The sequence below is a fragment of the Aquarana catesbeiana genome, linkage group LG04, assembly GCF_042186555.1.
Source record: "Aquarana catesbeiana isolate 2022-GZ linkage group LG04, ASM4218655v1, whole genome shotgun sequence".
In the NCBI taxonomy this organism is placed as follows: Eukaryota; Metazoa; Chordata; class Amphibia; order Anura; family Ranidae; genus Aquarana; species Aquarana catesbeiana.
The window spans coordinates 402,568,624-402,594,559 of NC_133327.1; the positions used below are offsets into that span (position 1 = coordinate 402,568,624).

General features: G+C 44.1%; 1 protein-coding gene across 3 annotated transcripts in view; it reads right to left on the reverse strand.

Moving 5' to 3' along the window:
• Positions 1-1,425: 1,425 nt before the first annotated feature.
• Positions 1,426-25,936, reverse strand: part of ECHDC1 (ethylmalonyl-CoA decarboxylase 1) — a 54,693-nt gene continuing 30,182 nt past the window's right edge. For all 3 annotated transcript variants that reach the window (XM_073627216.1, XM_073627217.1, XM_073627218.1), the window contains 2 exons: positions 19,494-19,574; positions 1,426-7,966 (listed from right to left, as the gene is read on the reverse strand). In XM_073627216.1, coding sequence (XP_073483317.1) covers positions 7,564-7,966; positions 19,494-19,574 — 484 coding nt within the window. In that variant the 3' untranslated portion in view covers positions 1,426-7,563. The remainder of the gene's footprint in view (positions 7,967-19,493; positions 19,575-25,936) is intronic.

Here is a 25,936-nt window from a genome sequence, read left to right on the forward strand (position 1 = left end):
TGAGGGCGGGTCGTTTACCAACCTGAACTTCTGGTTTCCTCGGGGCTCTACATGTAAAGCACGTGAGTGTTTCTCCTTCCAGCAAGCAAGGTAGCGACTGTACCATGCTTAGTGGTATAGCCAACTTAGCACTGTGCAGCATTACAGGACTCCTCAGATCACAGTCCAGAGAACTGTGTGCATTACTGGCCTCCATGGACCACCATCCGGAGCACTATGCAGCATTTACAGGCCTCCTCAGATCACCGTCCAGAGCAATGTGCAGCATTACAGGCCTCCTCAGACCATCCAGAGCAATGTGCATTACAGGCCTCCTCAGACCACCATCCAGAGCACTGTGCAGCATTACAGGCCTCCTCAGACCACTGTCCAGAGCACTGTACAGGATTACAGGCCTCCTCAGATAGTCCAGAGCACTGTGCAGCATTTTACAGGCCTCCTTAGACAGGCCAGAGCACTGTGCAGCATTTACAGTCCTCCTCAGACCACCGTCCAGAGCACTGTGCATTACATGTCTCCTCAGACCATTGTCCAGAGCATTGTCTGCATTGTGTGCATTGTGTGCATTACAAGGCACCTCAGACAGTCCAGAGCACTGTGTGCATTATCCCCTACCAACCAACAATTCTAGCTCCCACAAACTGGCTACAGTATGTGCTCATGCGGTACGCAGATTAGTCCTGTCAATTTAAGAAGGTGCGCCTAACAACATGGATAGTAAATAAATAAATGTAGCGCTATGTGTAAAATTATAAGTATAAAGTGCAGGCACTCCTCCAGGAATGCCTCCCAAATCTCTTACGCGACTCTGAAACGATATAAAAAGGAGGTCCACCTAAAAAAAAAAAAAAAAAAAAAAAAAATATTTAAAGCCAGCAGCTACAAATACTGCAGCTGCTGACTTTTACTAAATGGACACTTACCTGTCCCAGGGTCCAGCGATGTCGGCAGCCGAAGCCGATCAATCGCTCGGCTCTCGGCTTCTGCCGCCATCCTCGATGAGGGAATCAGGAAGTGAAGCGTTGCAATCTGGATGGTCCCTGCTGATTTTAAAATCCAATTTTTTAACCAAATAAATTGGATTTAAAAAAAAACGTAATACACCATTGGGAGCCCCCTGTCTTTTTTCTCATTTTTTGTTGGCTTGAAGATAAGGATATTGAATCAACTCCATCAAGAAGTAGCCAAGGTATCTTTTCACCTGGAACCAGAGGACACCACCTGGCAACTTAGAGAAGAGACATCCCCAGACCACACACGTCAAGGCTTTATCTTAAGCCCCTTCAGGTAAGGGCAATGGGAGCACTCACATAGAGGGAACAAGTCTAGCCGTGAATTTTATATTCTTGGAAACACCATAACTAAGCCACGTCACACAGCTGATTGATCACTATATTACCTGGCCAGGAGTCAGGAGCCAGCATCTATTATTATTTTACCACTATTGGACACTTGTTATGTTTTCTATATTAATGGTTACACACAGACCACGTGATACACCAGCCAACACTTGTGTATGATTATTTTTGATTTATATGTGTCTGCGCGAAATCCCATTCACAACATTTACTTTATGGTGTTACAGTGCGCACTATTGATTTTGCAGCATCACTTTTTGTTAGTTTTATTCACAGTAGAACCTCATATTGCACTTTCACTTAGTAGCGCAGAGGTCCCAGCACAAATTATTCAACAGGGTGAGCTGGCCCTTCCTGTTTGAAACACTTTCGCTGAGGAAGTCCTTACGGACAATACGTGTGCGAGGGGCTCCGTGACGTCAGTACAGCCACCTATCTGGTTTTATTCATATATGTCCTATACCCCTGCACTGGGGATCAGTGCCACCTTTGTGAGTAATGTTTTTTATTCAATAAATTCAATATTTATCGTATAGAGAGCACTATGTCCTGTTATTTTGTTTTAACATGATATATACCTGCCGATGAGATTGACATTTGGGTACTGCAAGTCTTGAAAAATATTTGTGGCCAGCCTCCTTCATCCCTATAATTACCCTGTGGAAGGGACTGCATGAGTGACCTATCTGTTAACGCAGAAGGTCTACTCAATAAGGTGAGCGGCCTAGACTTCTGGTGGTGAAACACAGTGGTGTTGATACACGAATGTCAAGTTTATCTTATCACTGCACCCTTTCTTACCATCTGAGGAATTTCCTTTCTGCTAGTGGACAGTCATCCATCTTCTCGGATTAAGATATAATTTGGGACTTTGCCTCATATGTTTTATATGTATATGTTTTACATGTATTTGTCTCCGATGTATAGGCCTGAAGGACCGAACGATGAATTGGTTGCAAGCTATCTACTCCGGCCCATCGGCCAATTGTCAAGATCAACGGCCACCTCTCCTCATTTCAGATAGCAAATGGGACGAGGCAGGGGTTTCCCTTGTCACCCCTGATATTCATCCTCACCCTTGATCCATTTCTGAGATTCATCAGAGATAACCCAAATAACACGGGCCTTCACCTGGATGCCACCCTGTCCCCGAAAATAGCGGCGTTCGCGGATGACCTACTCTTTTTTTTCTGACCAATCCCCTAGTATCTATCCCAAACTTGCTTAAGGAACTAAAAATATGAGGAGTTGTCATTGTTCCGTATCAATAATCAGAAATTGGAAGCACTTGATGTCGCCTTGCCACCCTCCTTAACCGCACTGCTCCGTATATGTTTTTCCTTTAAATGGGCTACGTCCCACATTAAATACCTTGGAATCTTGCTGCCCAGTAAGATGGAGGAAATTTTCCAGCTCAACTTCACCCCTCTTCTGACAGCAAAAAAAAAGGATTTACAGGAGTGGCAGCATGGCCTGTTCTCCTGATTCGGACGCTGTGGCATAGTAAAAATGAATGTCATGCCTAGACTGCTATACCAATTTCAAGCACTCCCTATACAGGTTCCTACCTCCTTCCTAAAAGTAGTGAATAGGTGTGCTAGTCCACTTTTTGTGGGCATGGAAGCCCCCACGGTTGGCACAAACAGTCCTCAGACTTCCAAAACTGAAGGGAGGCATAGCCTTGTTGGATGCCAATCTCTACCAAATGGCATGTCACCTAACCCGTATATTAGACTGGTGTCGTCACGGCGCTCCGAAACAATGGGTGCAAATAGAACAATCCCTAACGGTAGTCCAACTGGAGTCGCTGCCCTGGCGTCAGCAGCCCTTGCCAAAACAGATTTCAGACCATCCCACAGTGGAGGTGACAGTACAGACTGCTCGGAAGGCTTTCCGCGACTTTTCTATCACGCTGCTCCCGTCCCTACTCACCCCTGTAGTGGGCAACCCGGCCTTCATTCCGGGAGTCAACCACCCTAGATTTCTGGAAATGAAACTGGTTGAGAGGTCACAGGCCCGACACTTCCTCACCAATGGACAATGGAGAAATAGGCAGCAGATCCTGGATGACCCAGCCCTGATGGGGCTCTCTTTTTGGCAAAAAGTACAGTTGTCCCATTACATTAGCTCACTGCCCTCCCTTTCACTTTCGGGAGGCAACTGACCCCTTTGAATCGCTAAGTCTGGACCAGTCTCCATTGAGGCATGCAATTTCTCTGATATACCAACTACTGGTATGCCCGCCACCGGACTTTAGGCCTCCTTATATTGCCAGGTGGGAGCGTGAGCTGGGATTACAACTTAGAGAAACAAGTCGATCGGATCATCCTTTTTTCTTACAAGATTTCTATCTGTGCAAAACACCAGGAGGCGGGATATAAAATACTGTCCCGTTGGTACTACACACCTATGCTGGAGATGTGGGAAAGAGGTTTGAATGCTCCTTCATGTCTTTTGGTCTTGCCACATCTTACAGCCCTTCTGGACAGAGGTACATCGTATCATTCAGAAGTTCACAGATCGGGAGTTACCGATGTCACCAGAGCTCTTCCTTCTGCATGACCATGGGATTCCGAGTAAGAGCTATAGGAAATCCATATTGCTGCTCCTGCTCACTGCGGCAAAAGGCTGCATCCCCTTGAACTGGAAGCAGACCCAGCCTCTGTTGGTGGCCGTTTGGTTGAAAAGAGTAGCGGACATCCACGCAATGGAGGACTTGGTGGCCACGGAAAAAGACCTAAATGAAAAATTTTCCAAAAAATGGTTCCACTGGCACAAATTCATCTACTCCAAGGAGTATGGGCATCTAGTGGCCCAGCTCCCCTGAAGGGGGATGACTCTGAAAGCTCCCCAGAGTGGGTGTGACTGGATGGTGGTACTAACCCCTCCCCCCTTTTTTTTTCTCTCTTTTTCTTTTTTCTCTTTCCCTTTTCTCTTCTCCTTGCTCCCCACTTTACCCATTTTCCCTTTCCTGACTTGTCTATAATGCCAGCACGTGAGTGCTGTGACCTTAGAACCGGTCAGTACCGGGCTCAAATCCCAATCCCTAAAAAATGGCGATTTCCGTAAAAAGGGCCATGCTGGGTACGGAGGACTCCTGTTCCCTTGAAGCTCAGTGTGATTCCCCCTGATAGAAGACTTCTCCTCTTTACACTGTGATGTTGTCAGAAACCATGAAATCAGACCGAGACCGAAGTACAGTTAAATCACACTTGTTTAATAATAAAAGTAAATAGAACAAACATAGTCAAAACATAGCCAGAGTTCAGGAACTGGAACGGATAGTCAGACAAGCCAGATGTCAGGGAGCCAGAGATGAGGGTAGTAAAACAGAAAGCAGGATCTGGAGCCAGAAGGGATGTCAGCCAAGCAAGTCTTTTAACAGGAAAGCAGGCGAGCGTCTCTGTGATGTTGACTAAGGCAAAGGCAGAGATCCTCTGGGCTGGACGGCTTAAGTAGGCAGGACTGACGAGCAGGATATCATCAACAGCTGAGTAACTGTGGAGAGATAGGAGCTGGCAATTAGTTGACAGCTGAGCGGCCAGCTCAGAGAAGGAAGGGCTGAGCCCAGCCCTGACAGATGTATGTACGAGGTTATTGGGAATGACTATTTTATTGTGATATACACCAGCTCTTCTTTGTTCTTCTTTCTTTATTTAAGAAAAAGAAAAAGAAAAAAAAAAAAAAAAAAAGGAAGGTAGGAGCATACTATATTTCTGCCACATCAACACTGATTTTGTACTTGTACAGCTTGTTCAAAGGGCTAAAACATAGGCAAATGTGCACATATTGTAGAGCTGTGCTTCATATATATTTTTTTAAATTTTGCCTTGAAATTTGCTTTACGTGTAATAGGCTGTAATCACTGTCCAACACTGGGCAGGTGAGGCATTAAGGCTACACAGTAGTATGTTTTTTACGATAGTTTTGATGAGGAAAGTGTAGCTTGGGTACCAGATTTTATTTCAAACTTATGGTACACTTTAAAGAGGAACTGCAGTCTGCTCACATAATACAAACATCTTTGCCATTCTGAAGCCTTTGTAAGGGTCATTCATAAGGGTTTGCTAAATGTGGCTATTATGATTCTGTACCTGCCAAATATGCTGCAGAAATCGCCTTCCACTAAGTCTGGCTGCATCCATTTTAACTGTGGGCAGCTGAAGCTGCTGCCTGTTCACTTCCTGGATTTACATCAGAGGCACACCTCCAGCTCTCCAGCTTTCATTGGCCTTCTTATGACTCATCCCCCTCCCTTCCTGGCAAACTCTCACAAGAGTGAGATAGAGCGCTGTGCATGATGTCATTAGCCTAGGCTTTTTACCAGACAAGAAACAGGAAGTGGGCTGTACAAGGTATTTACTGGCAGAAATAAAATGTTTTACTATCCAAAGTTAAAACAACAAGGGCAGAAGATTTAATAGATGGAAAGTTGAAAAAATGACTGAAGGTCTGCTTTAAGATTAAATGATCAACTAGTTTTGTGAACCCCTAGAGCTTTTACCATAAAATGAAAGTATGCTCAGCGTATTTACACATTATGACAAACATATCAGTGCCCTTCCCCAGTGATATGACACCTTCTCTCTCGTTGCTCCCATCTTCACCCAGTCTTCTTCTGTTTGCACACAGAAGTTACTTTGCCCCCACACAAAATCATGCCGAGACTGTGTATGGAGCTCCACATACCTAGATGTATACTTAAAAAAAAATGCTGCCAGGCAAGGAGAAGCATTTAGGACAAAAGAAGTTTGGCACAACCAGGACTCTTCCAAGGACTGGTTGCCTGGCCAAACTGAGTAATTGGAGGAAGAAGGGCCTTAGTAAGAAAGGTGACCAAGAACCCGATTGGTCACTCTGAGCTGCAGAGATCCTGTGTGGAGATAGTTCCAGAAAGACAACCATCTCTTCAGCCCCCCACTGATCTGGGCTTTATGGCAGAGTGGCTAGACGGAAGCCTCTCCTCAGTGCAAAACACATGAAAGCCTGCTTGGAATTTGCAGAAAAGCACCCAAAGGATTCACAGACTAAGGAACAAGATTCTGTGGTCTGATGAAACCAAGATCAAACTGTTTGGCCTCATCACCCATCCAATACCATCCCAACAGTGAAAGCTGAGGGAAAGCTGGAGCAAAAGTAAAGCGATCTCCTCAATGAAAACCTGTTCCACAGCGCTCAGGACCTCAGACTGGGCCAAAGGTTCACCTCTCAACATGACACCAATCCTAAGACAACACAGGAGTGGCTTAGGGAAAACTCTGTGAATGTCCTAAAGTGGCCCAGCCAGAGTCCTGAGTCCGCCAACGGTAGCCATCTAACCTGACTGAGATTGAGAGAATTTGCAAAGAAGAATGGCAGAATATCCCTAAAACCAGCTATGCAAAGCTTGTTGTATCATGCCTAAAAAAACTCAAGGCTGTAATTGCTACTAAAAGTGCTTCAACAAAGTATTGATAAAGGGTCTGAATAAAGTTTTATCTTTTTAATAAATTCACAGACATTTTTAATTGAGATTAATGAGAAAAAATAATTTAAACAACTGTAGTACCAGGCTGCAACATAACAAAACTGAAAAAAGTGAATGGGGACTGAATACTTAGATGAATGCCTCTACTAGGCCAGGGCATACAGTGCATTCATAAACATATTTTAGGGAGGCAGAGTAGCCCTTGGTAGGTGGAGTTTAGTAATCCACTATCTAACTTTTTGGGTGACTTTAGTGGTTAAGGGAGAAGTGGCCAAACAGAAGTATGCTGAGGCATCTTTTGGTGCCTTCTATAAAATACTGGCCTTATTCTGTAGCTTGTCTTAGTTTACTTCCAATACAGGTTCACTTTGTCACATTACTGACTTCTGATGAGCTGCTATAGCTTAGTGCAATTTGTACATTGTTCTTTAATAAACCAAATAAGTAGATCAATGCTATACTATTTAGAGCGTTATAGTATTTTCCTGATTAGTAGATAAGTTATAAGCCATCATCCCCATAACAAATTTGATTACTGTAAAAAAGAATGCTTTGCTTTAGAGAGTTAATAATATAATAGCAACTCATTACAGGCCAAACCTGATTAACATTTTTCAATTATCACAATCAAGTGTACAGAGACTAGATGCTAGAAAACTGCATACTTCGCACATTAATTCATTAATTTTTTTAAGCAGGTGCCCTGTAAGCTAACCTTAGTCTTTAAGAATATCTTCATTAATTGTGTTTGGTTCCTTTTGACAATGCCTGCATATTGGCAGGCCCACCCCACACTGTTCCAAAAATATCTTTCTCTGTCCTGAGAGAATCCTCAATCAACTTCTCTCTTCCAGAAGCTATTACTTTTTTTACAGCTCTGTTCACATCAGCTGCTCCTTTTGTGTAGGATGCTATCCATTTTTGGGCTTCTGCCAATGGTCCATCGGCACCACAAGATAAAATCTCATCAACAAGGCCAATATTCAATGCATATTTAGGATGAACACGGAGAGCACTGCTGAGTAGTTTCAGCGCATGTCTACTTCCAATAAGATGGATTAATCTTGTTGCTCCACCCCAACCTGGAACCAAACCCATATGTTTATGGACAAATCGTATTTCACTGTCTTCAGTCATCAACCTGCAGGAGAACAGAATATAACATTTGTGTTTTTGTCTGATGAATTATCTTGTATTGTAAAAAAAAAGTAGCATTTAATGCATGTAACACACAAAACTATATATCACATTATCAAAATTGCCAAAGTACAAAAATATCTCAGATTTTTAAGGTTTGGTCAGATTACAATGTTAGAGAAAATACAGTTTTTTGAGTTGTCTCCAGTACAGAGAGGGAAAAACTTCCTCTGAAGACCTCTTGTGCCATTGACATTTGAGTAAATCTACTATTGGTCCTGATGACACAGGGAGAGAAAGTGGAGGGAGGATCAACAGTTTACAGTCAATGGAAAAGTGACAGCTTAAGTGACATCTGCCAAAAGAGAGAGTTCCCCTTGTTTCTGGTAGTTGTCCAATTACTTGTAGTATCTCTGGGGACAGGAAAATCTCATAGATGGTTTTAAAAAGTTGTAACTATTCTATACTATATATCCAAAACTTAAAACAAACAAAAAAAATTAGGTTGGAGATACACTAGGTTTTAGCAAGCCAGTAAGTCTGCAAATGTTTAGACACACTCCAATACCACTACTTACCTTTAGTTTGATCCAGTGTGCTACTGTGCCCCCCCCCCCTATTCTCCTTCCCCAGCAGCATAGATATTTGGGGAAGGGGGCTCCAGAAGAATATTGGGGCAATAGGCACTTCTTTTAAAGGAAAGATGTGGGAATGGAGGTACCTGCTCTAAAGCTGCAGGCTTTGTTTCCAGTTTAAAAAAAAGTAAAGATTTACTTTAGCTGTTAAACATTAAAATAAATCTAAACCCTAACCGGATGAAATTTAGTTTGCTAAGCTTCTGAGTATTATAAACATGTTTTTTATTTTTTCCATAAAAATACTGTTTTCACCTTTGTTTATCCTTTTTTTTTTTTTTTTTTTTATCTCAGTGCTGCTGATCTTCTCCAGCCTCTTCCTGTCTACTTGAACACACTCTAGCGTAAACTGCACATCATTGCTCTGGACTACTGGCAACCAGAGGCATATTTAACAGGGTGACAGCACATAAGCACATCTTGTCAACTCATAACACAAAGTACCTGGACCTGAACCCCTTCATGGCAGGATCACCAGGTATATTTTAATCCTATGGGCTGGTAAAGATTAAAAACTATTTTTGAATTTAAAATGTTAATGCTTGCACAAAATTTGTGCTATTAGATTTAGATAAACTTTAGGTTTAAAGGATTAAGTCAAAGTTAAATGTTAAGGTGCAGACTGATTCTTAGGCTGCATTCACAGCTAAGCATATCAATTTACTGGCATTATCATTTGAGAGCTTTTGAGCGTTTTTAGAAGTGTATTGCAAGCGCTTTAGAAGCTTATTACAAGCCTTTTACAGCCTCAGGCGTTTTTGATTTAAAAGCATTTGGGGGAGGAGAGGTGGAGGAGATTAGGGGCAGAGAGCTGTTGCTTGAGCATAAAACGCGTGACAAAGCCTTTGTAAAACGCTTAAGCCACGCATTTTCAGGTGTTTCTACTGAAGTTTATAGGGCCAAAAAGAAGCGTTTGAGTGACAGGAGTTTTGCTTCAGACGACAAAACGCTCATGTGAACAGGGACCACTGAAATGAAATGGGATTTGGCTTGTTGAGCGTTTTATAGCTAAAAGCTTCAAGCAAAAAATCGCTCAGGTGAGAACGAAGCCTTGTGGAATAGTTTTTTCTATTCAGAGTCCCATTGTGAAGATTTCCCTTTATTTTCCGTCCTGTAGAGACAACAAACAATGAGAGCAAATCTCTATAAAGTGAGGAAAATCGACACAGCTGTTAGAAATCGTTGTCTCAAAGTTTCGATTTCCACTCATTTTCAGCCCCTGCAGCATGGTCAACAGCATATACAGAGCAAACCTTCCCAGCAGGAACACAGACAGCAGTAAAAATCGTACAGGGTTTCCAGCCCTTTTCCACTATCCAAAACAAAAACAAAAATTAACTTACCTGTAAATTTCATATCCTGGAGTACAGTACAGGACACAGGCTGGATATTCATAGACTCTGGGTTATAGGCTACTATCTTCAGGTGACTGGACACTGGCAACGCTTTCCTGGACACGCCCCCTGAGCGTACCCCTATAACCCTACCCCACTCCACGAGACATCCATTTTTTAACAATCAAAGCAGAGCTGATAAGTCTAGACACGTCCCTCTGCTTCAAAGCTTCCCATTTTCTCCTCCACTCCCTTGAGTTGGGAGGTGTGCAGTGTGTACTGGTACAGTATGTCATTCTAGCCTGCCTAAGAAATTAAACTGGACTGCCAGGACATCATTGTTTGCAATCAATCCAGAGTCACACAGGAACAGAAGGAAGGGTGGCCTGTGTGCTGTACTCCGAAAAAAGAAATTTGCAGGCAAGTCAAAACTTCTTTTATGTTAATTGTACAGTACAGGACACAGGTTGTATAGTCATAAAGCCCAGAACATCCCCAATAAATAAATAAGATGGGTGTGCAACAACAAGGCAAACAGAACTGTGCCAACAGGCCCAACAATAACAAGGGTTAGCGGACTCAGCTCAAGAGTCCCCCTGCAGGAACCAAAGGCTGCAATCACAGAGGCTTGGATGTCCACCCAGTAGAACAAAAGTATGAACTGAAGACCAGGTGGCCGATCTAGTGGAGTGAGCATATAATAGTGCTGGATGTTCTTTATTCTTTTGAGTGTTAGCTCTTAAGATGAGTCGTCTTATCACCTAGCAAGAATTAATTTTTAAACAGGATGCTTTTTGCAAGGCCCTGTCATTAGAATTTATCTGATAGGAAGACATTCCTCAAGGGGGGCGTGACCGGATGTTGAGGTGAGAGGCGAGAGAGGACGCCATGACTGAGTTCAGCCCTCTCCCCTCGCTCCGTACCCAGCGCCTGATAGCGTGAGACCCAGGAGACTGCCCGGAGCACCTAACCAGGCTACCGCGGATGTGAACGTAGCGGGACTGCTACACGGAGCCGCACGGAGCCCAATTGTACAGTCAATACACCGGCAGCGCCTGTGAGAGAGGAAGGCGCTGACACCTGGGATTGAGCTGCGCTGTGCGGTGCTGGAAAACCCTGGAAGGGACTAAGTGGCACAGGATCTCGTCCGGAGCACTGGAGGGGTGAGTCACTGGTTGTGTGTGCACCCATAGCACAAAAGCCCTGCGGCAGAGAGACACTATTATCGATACCCCGGTAAGGGGACTGCGGCTATATAGGCCCAGGCTACAGGGCAGGGGGCTAGCGCGGTGTATTGGCAAAACAGCTAACTATTAGGACACCATCAGAAATGTCCAGGAAGAAGGGGATGGAGGATGGGCTAGTCCAGCAAGGGACAGGGGGTCTCGGAACCCGCAGCGCTAAGGAGAAGGGAAATCAAGTAGCCACCAAACTAGAGCGCTTTGCGCACACCCCAAACCAAACCCCCAACAAATCCAGCAACCCAGGAGGGGGCCAACAGCAGGTGGGACATCCTGGGAGGAGAAGCCAGACTCAGGAAAATGGGACTTTGATAGCTCCATCATCAGCTATTCCACTTGCAGGCTCAGCCCCAAAAGGGATCCTGGATAAACAACAAAATCTGGGCCTAGAAGGGGCGATAGGGGGGGACCAGGGCAGTCCAGGGGAGAGAGAGCCATCCCTGCAAGATATTCTTACAGCTGTTAATACTTGCAAGCAATCAATTACCGAGCTGTCTGAGCAATTCAAAAGTATTAGAGATGAACTGCTTATGGTTAAAGGGGAAGTACGCACGGTTTGTACCCGCACAACAGCACTTGAGGAGAGATGTAGCCAAATGGAGGATGATGTGTACCCACTAAAGCAAGAGGTGGCACTCATGAAAATTCAACTAAGGGATTGCTTACAGAAAATGGACAGTATGGAGAACAGGCTACGCAGAGAGAACCTGAGGGTGCTTGGGCTCCCAGAAGGCTGTGAGGGGAACAACCCCATTCAATTCATGGAGGACTGGCTGAGGGAGAAGTTCGGCAGGGACTCATTTTCTGCTACATTTGCTATTGAGCGGGCACACAGAATAGGCCCCAAGACCCTAGCACCAGGAGGCCACCCTAGACCTTTTATTTTTAAGCTTTTGTGTTTCCGGGACAAAGTCACTATTTTACAGAAGGCAAGAGAGTTAAGGAATATTCAGCACAACGGAGTCAGGATTTCAATTTATCCAGACTTCTCCCCTGAGCTGCAGAGGCAAAGAGCCAAATTCGGAGATTGTAAGCGCAAGCTTCAGCAACTCAAAATCAATTATGCGCTGTTGTTCCCGGCGCGACTACGTGTCTCGGCTCTGGGAGAAGTTAGGTTTTTTTCTACCCCCAATGAAGTGTCAACCTGGCTAGAAGACATTGAGGAAAGAATTAAGAGAGGAGAGGGAAGCTGAGTGCTGTTTGGAACTGTCTCCTGTTTTTCCCTTTTTTCTTTTTTTTTCTCTCTGGAATTTTTATTGCATTATTTTTGGGTTGTTTTCTCACCGGACTTTTTTTCTTTTTTTCCATTGATGTGTTAAATGGGGAGTGGAGTGGGGGAGGGGAGAGGGGGGGGATTAAGTAAACAGTAATATAATGTATTTATAGAGAAAAATGCATAATCTGTGTACAAGGTAGTAGCACAAAAATGCATGTTTCCGCCCTTTTTTTTTTTTTTTGTGTGTTTTGTATTCTTAGGGGGACTAAGTAGATAGTAATAAATAGTATATATTTATAGAGCAAAAATGCACAAATTACGCACAAGGTAATGGCACAGAATACATGGTTTTTTTTTTTTCTCTTTTTTGGGATTAAGTAAAAAGTAATATAATGTACCTATAGAGAAAAATGCACAATGTACGCACAAGGTAATAGCACAAAATACATGTTTGTTTGTTGTTTTTTCCCAAGAGGGGGAAAGTCCCCCCCCTACTGGATTTGGTTCATGGTTTTTTTTTTCTTTTTGTTCTTAAACCTCAAAGTTTTTCGAAGGTCACAATAGAAGCCCGAGGGTTAGGCCCCAAAGTGGGCGCGGTGGTGGAGTGGGGGAGGGAGGGTTGGGGGGGGGAGGAGGGGGGGTGTTGGGAGGGGGAACGGGGGATGGGGGGTGGGGGGGGAGAGGCAGGTACATAACCAGAGGTGGAGGTTAGGGAGTGGTGTGAGTGGATATGAGTGGATTCAGGTGGTTAGATTAATGGGGTGGGTAAATGATAAGGAGATAAACTACGTGCCCCCATATCGCATTTATAATGAGAGATTAGTCCTGATAGGGGATCAAAATATCATAACGGTACCAGATAGAAGGGTCCAGGAGCGTTAAAGGAGGGAGGGGTAAAATTCCGGATACGTGCAAAAGGATCAATATATGCTCATGGAATGTAAGAGGAGTAAAAGACAAGCTTAAAAAACAAATTATTTTTTCAATAGCCAAAAGGGGGAACGTCAAGATACTCTGCCTGCAGGAGACGCATCTGGTGAAGGATACACTCGAAACTTTGAGCAACAAACAGTTCCGGACGCAGTTTCACTCTACTCACTCATCATACTCGAGAGGGGTGAGTGTACTGATAAGTACGGAGCTGGCCTTCTCCTGCAGGCAGAGCAGGGTAGACGAAAAGGGAAGGTATATTTTCCTCTCCTGTTCAATAGAAAATAGAAGATATATACTGGCGAATGTGTATATTCCCCCCCCATTTTGCACAGAGGTAATGGAGGACTTAGCCAGGTTTGTTGCAGATTTCCCTGGGACACCGGTAATAGCATTGGGAGATTTTAACATGACGATGAATGGGAGTATAGACAGATTCCCGCCAAAGCCTGGAGTGGGAGAGGCCAACAGGAGTCCCCTTCTGCAGTATTGTGAGGAACTAGGATTGGTAGACATCTGGAGAAGGAGGCATCCTGGAGAGAGGCAGTATTCGTGTTACTCCAAGACCCATGCCACCCTGTCTAGAATCGATTTTGTACTGGGGAATGAGGAGGCACTAAATGTAGTGGAAGAGATAGTATATGAGCCAAGAGGCATTTCGGACCACACCCCAGTTATTGCCTCCGTGAGAGTGGGGGGACAGTATGGCAGGGGGAGCTGGAAGATTAATCCCTTTTGGTTCGAACTTATAGGAGAGGAAGAGAAAATGATGGAGGGGCTCTCAGAATATATTAGTATAAACCTAGGATCAGCTCCACTGGGGGTGGTCTGGGACTCCTTGAAGGCACATATCCGAGGAGCCTTAATCCAGAGAATAGCGCATGTCAAAAAACAGTCGCAAGCTGTTGAAATGGAAGCTAAAGAGAATGCAAGACTGTCAGAGGCGCACTTTGTAGCAACACCATCCCAAGTCAACCACGAGTGTTGGGTGAGGAGGCAAGAAGAGTACAGCAGGGTGCTTCGGGAGAAGGCAGAAAAGATAAGATCCTTTCAGAGACGGAGCTTCTTTGGAGAGGGGGAGAAGATAGGGAAAGCTCTGTCTCTGATAATCAAGGCAAACGGCCCCCCGAGTGCAGTACCGGCAATTATAGGGAGGGAAGGAGAGATAAGAAAAAACACTCCGGATATAGTAAATGAATTTAAAATGTACTTTGAAAAGTTATATAGTTCCTCCAGGGTAAATGTAGAGGGGGAAATGCAGAGTTTCTTTGAGGGGCTGGAGCTAACCCCGGTACTAGAGGCAGATCGGGAAATGTTGGATGCCCCACTGACTCTTAAGGAACTGCAGAGTGCGGTTGGAGACATGGCGGCTCAAAAATCCCCAGGCCCGGATGGCCTGCCTATAGAATTATATAAAAAATATGGGGAGGTACTGTTACCCTTATTGCTGAAAGTATTTAATGGGGCTAAGGAGGAGGGGGCTTTGCCCCCCTCTATGGCAGAAGCCATAGTAATACTTCTGCTAAAAGAAGGGAAGAACCCAATAGATATGTCCTCATACAGGCCCATATCGCTTCTGTGCTCGGATGTGAAGATCCTTGCCAAAGTATTGGCTGCAAGGCTTAATAAAATAATTCCTAAACTAATACACCCGGATCAGTCTGGGTTTATCCCAAACAGATCCACAAGCACCAATATAAGGCGGGTATATCTCAATATGCAAATTCCCATAGAAAATAGCGGTAGGAGAGCAATTCTCTCGTTAGATGCGGCCAAGGCCTTCGATTCCCTGGAATGGCATTACTTATGGAAGGTACTAGCGGAATATCAGCTTGGCCCCGGGTTTGCTCGGTGGCTAAGACTACTGTACAGCGAACCAAGGGCCAAGGTAAAAATTAACGGGCAATGTTCGGAGGGGTTTCAGCTGAGCAGGGGCACAAGACAGGGGTGCCCTTTGTCCCCCCTGCTCTTTGCACTGGCAATTGAACCCTTGGCAGTGACTCTAAGGATGGCACAGGGCATACAGGGATTTAAGAGGAGGAGAGGGGTGGATAAAGTGGCCTTGTATGCCGATGATATTTTATTATTTTTGGCGGATACGCAGGAGTCACTGGAAACAGCTATGAGGATAGTGAAGGAGTTCGGAAATTTCTCTGGGTTATTAATCAACTGGGAGAAATCAGTGATTTTGCCCATTGATACCCTGTGTGAGCCTCTCCCGCACCAGGCATCCCAGGTTCAAGTGGTTAGGCAAATGAAATATCTGGGGATTAATATTACCAGAGACCCAAGCCAGTACATATCTGGAAACCTAGTCCCACTGATGAAGAAACTTAAACAGAAGTGTCAAGTATGGAGACGATTACCCCTCTCGGTCGCCGGGCGCTGCAATTTGATTAAAATGGTCTGGCTACCTCAAATTTTATATGTCATGCAGAATTCTCCTGTCTGGATTCCCAAGCACTGGTTCAAAAAACTGGACAGTATATTTAGAGAGCTTATTTGGAAGGAAGGGGTGGCCAGGATCGGGCTGGAGACGCTACGGCGACCAGAGGAGAAAGGAGGCCTGGCGGTACCAGATCCACGAGGCTATTTCCTGGCAGCCCAACTGCAACAAATGGGAGGTAGTAATAGGCCAGGAGAAGTAGGAGCAGGGGGTAGCATCTTATTGAACGACACCAGACACGATACAGTGGCGGAGGGGTTAGAGGCGGACTCATTCTGTACCAAATGCCCTACCACCCGGTTGATGAGTAAAGTCTGGGCACAGGCTAAAAAAATTCTGGGATATGATGGTTTTGCGGAATTCTCGCCACTATGGGACAATAATAGCCTTAACGAGCTTAAGAAAATGGGGCGGGTAGAGGAATGGGACCGTATGGGCATTCATTACCTTGTACAGGTATATAGGGCAGGGAGGTTAAAGTCCTTCCAGGAATTGGTAGAGGAGTATGCGATCTCCAACAGGTCATTTTATAAATATTTGCAACTCAGGCACGCCCTGGAGGCACAATTTGGGAAGGAAATGCCAGTGTGGTGCGAAATGACCTTTTTGAGAAGGCTGATCGATGCGGGATCTACAAAGGGTCTGATCTCGGACATGTATGGGTGTCTGAAAGCAGCAGCACAAGAAGGCCGGGTCGAAAATAAAAACAGGGCTAGATGGGAAAAAGACGTGGGCACAATATCTGATGATCAATGGGATCAGGTCTTGGCGATGGGTCCCAGGGTCACTCTCTCTCCCTCACAAGTGATTTCTCATTTGTATCTGCTACATAGAGCATATTACACACCTTTGAAGCTATTCAGGTGGGGCAGGAGACCTGACGCGAAATGCCAGAGATGTAGAGGGGGGCATGCGGATCTGATCCACATGTTCTGGCGCTGCCCCAAGTTGCATAGATACTGGGAAGGGATAGTGGGGGAAATAAACTTAGTGTTTGGGACATCGCTGAGGGTGGAGGCGGGGGAGTGCCTGCTGGGCTTGAAGGGGGAGGGAGGGATCTCAAAGGATGTGCAGACGGCAAGAGACAGATGCTTGTTCCAGGGAAAAAAGCTTATTGCACGGCACTGGCAGAGGAAGGAGGCTCCAACATTGACAGAATGGGAAAATGCAGTAGGGGAGATGGTCTGTAGGGAAAAATACATCTATAAGAAAAGGGGCAGTTATAAGAAATTTGAGAAGATATGGAAAGCATGGCTGGATTGGGTGAGAGATGGATAAGTGGAGTAAGGAAGGTATAGGATGAGAGGGAGGTAGATTATCTGTGAGGATGTATGAGGGGTGAGGGGAGGAAAAGGGGGGGGGGAAAGAGGGGAAAATAAAGTAATGGTTTACATGCTTCTTTTCCAGAGAGGTACAGCTTATATATATTTTTGAAATGGTATATATCGGATGTAGAGAATGTTATGGGATTATTTGATCTTATTGTGCTGACGATCTTAGTGACAGTCCCTATTTGTGTACTCCTTTTCTTCTCTTTTGTTGTTCTCTTTATGTATGTGCTGTATTGGATAATTTTTTCAAATAAAAAGAGATTATGCAAAAAAAAGGAATTTATCTGATAGGAGCTGTGGCTTTAAAATAAACTCTGGTAGCTCTGACAACATCCAGAAAAAGGAGGAGCAATCATTTTGGGGTGCTTAGAATCAGGGCACAACGAAGGAAGGACAGTGTCTTCGTTGAGGTAGAAGGTTAAACCACCTTAGGTAGAAGAATTATCATCAGGAATGGCTCCTTACAAGAGAGATGGTAATTCAGAAATTTGTCTGACTGCGATAGCCACTGGATAGGCCACCTTGCAGAAGTAATCATCCAGGGATAGTTTCCTGATTGATGGTTTTTCAGGGCAGAGAGAACCAAATTAAGACACCAAGAAAGCAAGGAGTGTTTCTCCACCCATGGGACAATCAGACTTATTTGTTTTAAGTCTGCATGACTTATTCCCCTGGTGACTGATAAAGTTCATAGTCGTGGCGTTATCTGATTGTACCCTGATTGGGTGTCCCTGAAAAAGGGGGTCCAGTGATGCAGAGACAGTTTTATCGCTCTGAGCTCCAGGATGTTGATGGGGTATCTTGGCTTCCCTGGGTGACCATGTTCCCTGAATTATGAGAGATTGGAACACTCCACCCCAGCCTGTGAGGCTACCATCTGGGTGCCCTCAAAGGGTGTGGTAGAAACAATGTCTCTACTGTCAAGGTTCAACTGGAAATCCAAGCTAGGAAGGCAATTGCTTGGCTGGGGAGGAGAAAAGGGAGATTTAGAAAATAAGCATGTTTGTTCCAGGCAGGCCAACAGGATATTGTTCTGGAAAGGCCTTGAATGCATATGTGTGAAAGGAACAGCCTTATTTGGGAACTAAGAGAACAGCAGTAGTTGAAAAGGAGATGAGTCCTTCAGAAGAAATTAATCTAGATACCCTGTTACCTGAATGCCCTGAGGGGCACTAGTACCTTTGTGAATATCCTGAATGCAGAAGATAAGCCACATGGCAACGTTACAAATTGCAAGTGTTTGCAATGCACAGAAAGTTTTGATGCAATGGGTGAATGAGAATACGTAGATAAGCATTTTGAATGTCTACTGATGCTAGGTATTCCCCTGGTCTCAGAGAGGCAATCACCGGCGTCGCATATTCTATGTGAAACGTTAGAATGTGAAGACAATGGTTTATGGATTATAGGTCAAGGGTAGGACAAATACTCCTGTTTGGTTTTGGTACAGTGAACTTGTTTGAATAGAATCCTTTGAACCTGTCTTCCAGAGGAAATCCAGGACATTTTTAAAAATACTTTAAAGCGATTGTGAAGTCTTATTTTATTTCCTTGTAAAAATAATAAACCTGTTGTACTTATCTGCTCTGTTGCAGTGGATTTGCAAAGAGTAGCCCAGATCCTCTTCTTCTCTGGTTCCTCTTTGGCTCTCCTGGCCACTTCTTCCTGTTCAGTGCCCCCACAGCAAGCATCTTGCTATTGGGGCACCCGAGCTGAGTTACAGCTCACAGCGTCCATTCAGACACGGAGCCCCATCCCGGCCCCACCCCCTTTCTCCCCCGATTGGCTAGCTGACTTTGACTGACAGCAGCGGGAGCCAATGGTGCCACAGCCAATCAGGAAGGCGAATCTCGGACAGCTAAGACACTTGTGGACATTGCTGGACAGAGAGGGACCTCAGGTAAGTATTAGGGGGGCTGCTGCACACAGAAGGCTATTTATTTTAATGCATAGAATGAATTAAGATTAAAAAAAACAAAAAAAACTTCTGTCTTTACAACTCCTTTAACTTATGCTCTTTGCTGACAGTACTGCTCTGAACTACCAGCAACAGACAGGCTCTTGCCAAAAACAACGTACATGTGAAAGAAATTTTGGAGCTGCCATTTCTAACTTGTTCTTGAACAAGTGCTTCTTTCTGCTTTATTTCTTAGTGATTCGCTGACAAGGAACAATCATGAAGCTACAGTCATACGAACATATCTGGCCTCCATACCTGCTCTTGGTGCATGTCTTACTAAGTAATGAAGCCAGAATCAGGGCCATCACCTTGAAGCTTGCCCTTCTAAAACAAGTCAGCAATTACAGTTGAAATACTTTAATCACAGGATCATTTTACTCTACTTTCACAGCTAAATTAACACTGTGTGCGGAAAATCAGAAACCCAGGACAACATACCTGAAATCACATGCTGTACATAACTCAGCCCCTCCTCCCAATGCTTTTCCTTGCACTAGTGCAACACTAATGAGTGGCAATCTAAAAAACAAAAACACAAGGCATATTTTAACCACTTGCTTACTGGGCACCTAAACCCCCCTCCTTTCCAAACCAATTTTCAGCTTTTAGCGCTGTCACTCTTTGAACGACAATTGCACGGTCATACAGCACTGTACCCAAATTACATTTTTTATCATTTTTTTTCCCAGAAATAGAGCTTTCTTTTGGTGGTATTTGATCACCTCTGGGTTTTTTATTTTTTGTTAAAAAAATTAAAAAAGACCAATTTTTTTAAAAACAGTTTTATATTTTGTTAATAAATTTTGCAAACAGGTAATTTTTCTCGTTCATTGATGTACGCTGATAAGGCGGTACTGATAGGCTGCATTGATGGGCAGCACTGATGGGCATTGAAAGGTGGCACTGATAGCTGGCACTAATAGGTGGCAGTAATGGGCACTAATGGGTGGCAGTGATGGGCACTTGTAGGTGACACTGATAGGTGGCACTGATTGGCACCACTGGTGGGAATTGATAGGTGGCACTCGTAGGCATTGATAAGTGGCACTGATTGCCGACACTGTTATGCACTGGTGGGCACTGATTCGTGGCACTGTGGGCACTGGCAGGCGGTACTGGTTGGCACAGATGAGGCAGCTTAACCCCTTCCTCTTCGGTACCGATGTCCCTTGCAGAGAAGCCGGTGATTGGCTTTTTTTTCTCCTCACGTTTACATCACGTGATCAGCTGTCATTGGCTGACAGCTGATCACATGGTAAGGGGCCAGGATCGGCCCCTTACTGCGATCTGTGATCCCCCGAATCTCATTGACTCGGTGATCACAGCGCGGGGAGCGCATAAAGGGGAGGATGTCTATTGACGGCCTCCCAGCAAAGTAGGTCTGCGCTGTAGCCATCATTCGGCCATAGCGCGGATCTATTAAATAATATTTAATTTAAAGTGAACCTGTGCTTCGCCTATGCTGAGCAATGCAACAGGTTCTCTTCAATTCCAACCTCGCCAGCAACACTGAACAGCTTACCTCCAGCACTGTCACATGGGTAAGGAGTAACTTGCTCCCCACTTCTGGAAATAGAGGGTATTTCTCTTTGCTTCCAGTGGTCAGTACGAGAGCGCAAAGAAGTAAAGTACAGTTGTGACGGAAAGCATTCAGACCCCCTTAAATTTTTCACTCTTTGTTATATTGCAGCCATTTGCTAAAATCATTTAAGTTCATTTTTTTCCTCATTAATGTACACACAGCCCCCTATATTGTCAGAAAAACACAGAATTGTTGACATTTTTGCAAATTTATTAAAAAAGAAAAACTGAAATATCACATGGTCCTAAGTATGCAGACCCTTTGCTGTGACACTCATATATTTAACTCAGGTGCTGTCCATTTCTTCTGATCATCCTTGAAATGGTTCTACAACTTCATTTGTGTCCAGCTGTGTTTGATTATACTGATTGGACTTGATTAGGAAAGCCACACACCTGTCTATATAAGACCTTACAGCTCACAGTGCATGTCAGAGCAAATGAGAATCATGAGGTTAAAGGAACTGCCTGAAGAGCTCAGAGACAGAATTGTGGCAAGGCACAGATCTGGCCAAGGTTACAAAAAAATACTGCTATACTTAAGGTTCCTAAGAGCACAGTGGCCTCCATAATCCTTAAATGGAAAACGTTTGGGACAACCAGAACCCTTCCTAGAGCTGGCTGTCCGGCCAAACTGAGCTATCGGGGGAGAAGAGCCTTGGTGAGAGAGGTAAAGAAGAACCCAAAGATCAATGCCGCTGAGCTCCAGAGATGCAGTCGGGAGATGGGAGAAAGTTGTAGAAAGTCAACCATCACTGCAGCCCTCCACCAGTCAGGGCTTTATGGCAGAGTGGCTCAACAGAAGCCTCTCCTCAGTGCAAGACACATGAAAGCCCGCATGGAGTTTGCTAAAAAAAACACCTGAAGGACTCCAAGATGGTGAGAAATAGGATTTTTTGGTCTGATGAAACCAAGATAGAACTTTTTGGCCATAATTCTAAGCGGTATGTGTGGAGAAAACCAGGCACTGCTCATCACCTGTCCAATACAGTCCCAACAGTGAAGCATGTTGGTGGCAGCATCAAGCTGTGGGGGTGTTTTTCAGCTGCAGGAACAGGACGACTGGTTTCAATCGAGGGAAAGATGAATGCGGCCAAGTTCAGGGATATCCTGGACGAAAACCTTCTCCAGAGTGCTCAGGACCTCAGACTGGGCCAAAGGTTTGCCTTCCAACAAGACAATGACCCTAAGCACACAGCTAAAATAACGAAGGAGTGGCTTCACAACAACTCCGTGACTGTTCTTGAATGGCCCAGCCAGAGCCCTGATTTAAACCCAATTGAACATCTCTGGAGAGACCTAAAAATAGCTGCCCACCAACGTTTACCATCCAACCTGACAGAACTGGAGAGGATCTGCAAGGAGGAATGGCAAAGGATCCCCAAATCCAGGTGTGAAAAACTTGTTGCATCTTTCCCAAAAAGACTCATGGCTGTATTAGATCAAAAGGGTGCTTCTACTAAATACTGAGCAAAGGGTCTGAATACTTAGGACCATGTGATATTTCAGTTTTTATTTTTTAATAAATCTGCAAAAATGTCAACAATTCTGTGTTTTTCTGTCAATATGGAGTGCTGTGTGTACATTAATGAGGAAAAAAATTAACTTGGATTTTAGCAAATGGCTGCAAAATAACAAAGAGTGAAAAATTTAAGGGGGTCTGAATACTTTCTGTCCCCACTGTATGTGCAGATACGGAGGGGTTATATTAAATCTACTGCTTATTTAGTCCTGCGTGGGCAACGTGTAGGTTCACTTTGCATTCCAGCCATGGTCAGCTTTTAACTGTGATACGTCCCACTTATGCTGCATAAAACTGGTCAGGGGGAAAAGTTACTTAATATATTTTCCATTTGTCCGGTTTCAATACTGCAGGGGGTAATTTCATCATCCTGCTGACAAGATCTCTTGGAATGCTGTGTAGACCAAATATTATGACAAGATGCTGCAGCACAGTGCAGGATTATGTCCCCCCAACATGGCTACTCAGCAATCATCAGAAGGATGATGACATCTTCTTTACCTAGGCACTGTGACCAGAAGTCACTGGGACAGAGGAGTATATTATCTAACTTCCCCATGCAATTTGATGCATAATTTTAGCCACTTGCCCTCCGTCCCATAGCAAATTTACGGCTACAGGGCAGCTCTCCTGTGCAGAATCACGTATATACAGTATCTCACAAAAGTGAGTACATCCCTCACATTTTTGTATATATTTTATTATATCTTTTCATGTGACAACACTGTAGAAATTACACTTTGCTACAATGTAAAGTAGTGAGTGTACAGCTTGTATAACAGTGTAAATTTGCTGTCCCCGCAAAATAACTCAAAACGCAGTCATTAATGTCTAAACCACTGGCAACAAAAGTGAGTACACCCCTAAGTGAAATTGTCCAAATTGGGCCCAATTTGTTATTTTCCCTCCCCGGTGTCATGTGACTGGTTAGTGTTACAAGGTCTCAGGTGTGAATGGGGAGCAGTTGTGTTCTATTTGGTTTTATCGCTCTCCCAGTCTCTTATATTAGTCACTGGAAGTTTAACATGACACCTCATGGCAAAGAACTCTCTGAGTATCTGAAAAAATAAAGTATTGTTGCTCTACATAAAGATGGCTTAGGCTATAAGAAGATTGCCAAGACCCTGAAACTGAGCTGTAGCGCGGTGGCCAAGACCATACAGTGGTTTAACAGGATAGATTCCACTCAGAAGAGGCCTCACCATGGTCGACCAAAGAAGTTGAGTGCTCAGCGTCATATGCAGAGGTTGTCTTCGGGAAATAGACATTTAAGTGCTGCCAGCATCGATGCAGAGGTTGAAGGGGTGGGGGCAGCCTGTCAGTGCTCAGACAATATGCCGCACACTGCATCAAATTGGTCTGCATGGCTGTTGTTCCAGAAGGAAGCCTCTTTCAAAGATGATGCACAAGAAAGCCTGCAAACAGTTTGCTGAAGACAAGCAGACTAAGGACATGGATTACTGGAACTATGTCCTGTGGTCTGATGAGACCAAGATAAACTTTTTTGGTTCAGATGGTGTCAAGCGTGTGTTGGCGGCAACCAGGTGAGGAGTACAAAGACAAGTGTGCTTACAGTCAAGCATGGTGGTGGGAGTGTCATGGTCTGGGGCTGCATGAGTGTGGCCGGCACTAGGAGCTACAGTTCATTGAGGGAATCATGAATGCCAACATGTACTGTGACATACTGAAGCAGTATGAGAGCATGATCCTCTTTCTTCGGAGACTGGGCTGCAGGGCAGTATTCCAACATGATTATGACCCCAAACACACCTCCAAGATGACCACTGCCTTGCTAAAGAAGCTGAGGGTAAAGGTGATGGACTGGCCAAGCATGTCTCCAGACCTAAACCCTATTGAGCATCTGTGGGGCATCCTCAAACAGAAGGTGAGGAGCGCAAGGTCTCAAACATCCACCAGCTCCGTGACATCATCATGGAGGAGTGGAAGAGGACTCCAGTGGCAACCTGCGAAGCTCTGGTAAACTCAATACCCAAGAGGGTTAAGGCAGTGCTGGAAAAGAATGGTGGCCACACAAAATATTGACACTTTGGGCCCAGTTTGGACATTTTCATCGCTGTTGCCAGCGGTTTAGACATTAATGGGTGTGTTCAGTTATTTTGAGGGGACAGCAAATTTACACTGTTATACAAGCTGTACACTCACTAGTTTACATTGTAGCAAAGTGTAATTTCTTCAGTGTTGTCACATGAAAAGATATAATAAAATATATACAAAAATGTGAGGGGTGTAAGCTGATATGAGGGTGCTGGGCACTGGATGCCCGCCAGCACTCGCCGAGTGTGTGTAAAACAAACAGAATGGAGATCTGCCCATGTAAACAGGGCAGATCTCCGTTATGACAGGGGGAAGGAATTGATTTTGTGTTCCTGCAAAGCAAGGGATAAAATCCATCTCTTCCCCTAGTAAAAGCAGCACATACAGTACACAGAAACACTGGCTAGGCACACAGTTAACCCTTTGATCACCCTAGATGTTTAACCCCTTCCCAGCCACTGTATTAGTGTCACTGGTTCCCACAGTGTCAAAAGTTTCCAATTGTCTGCCGCAATATCGCAGTCTCGCTATAAATCGTTGATCATCGCCATTACTAAAATAAAAAAATAAATAAATTCAAATTCCATAAATATTGCCCATAGTTTGTAGACACTATAACGTTTGGGTAAATCAATATACGCTTATTGGGATTTTTTTAACCAAAGATATGTAGCAGAATACATATTGACCTAAATTTATGAAGAAGTTAGATTTTTTTACATTTTTTTATTGGATATGTTTTATAGCAGAAAGTAAAAAAATAATTTTTTTTTTCAAAATTGTTAGGCTTTTGTTTATAGAGCAAGAAATAAATAAAAAAAAAAAAAAAAAACACAGTAGTGATCAAATACCACCAAAAGAAACCATTTGTGGGAAAAAAAATGACATATATTTTATTTGGGTACAAAGTTGCATGACTATATAAATCTCAGTTAAAGTAATGCAGTGCCACATCGCAAAAAATGATCATGAAGGGGGTGAATCTTCCAGAGATAAAGTGGTAAAAAAAAGAGGCCCACACTAAATAGCTGGACCTTCTTTTATAGAGCAGGGTCCACTTTGAACTACATACATGAGCTTGTGTAAATACAGTCAGGTCCATAAATATTGGGACATCAACACAAATCTAATCTTTTTTGCTCTATACACCACCACAATGCATTTGTAATGAAACAAACAAGATGTGCTTTAACTGCAGACTTTCAGCTTTAATTTGAGGGTATTTACATCCAAATCAGGTGAACGGGGTAGGAATTACAACAGTTTGTATATGTGCCTCCCACTTTTTAAAGGGACCAAAAGTAATGGGACAGATTAACAATCAACCATCAAACTTTCACTTTTTAATACTTGGTTGCAAATCCTTTGCAGTCAATTACAGCCTGAAGTCTGGAAGGTATAAACATCACCAGACGCTGGGTTTCATCCCTGGTGATGCTCTGCCAGGCCTCTACTGCAACGGTCTTCAGTTCCTGCTTGTTCTTGGGGCATTTTCCCATCAGTTTTGTCTTCAGCAAGTGAAATGCATGCTCAATCGGATTCAGGTCAGGTGATTGACTTGGCCATTGCATAACATTCCACTTCTTCCCCTTAAAAAACTCTTTGGTTGCTTTGGCAGTATGCTTTGGGTCATTGTCCATCTGCACTGTGAAGCGCCGTCCAATGAGTTCTGAAGCATTTTGCTGAATATGAGCATAATATTGCCCAAACCACTTCAGAATTC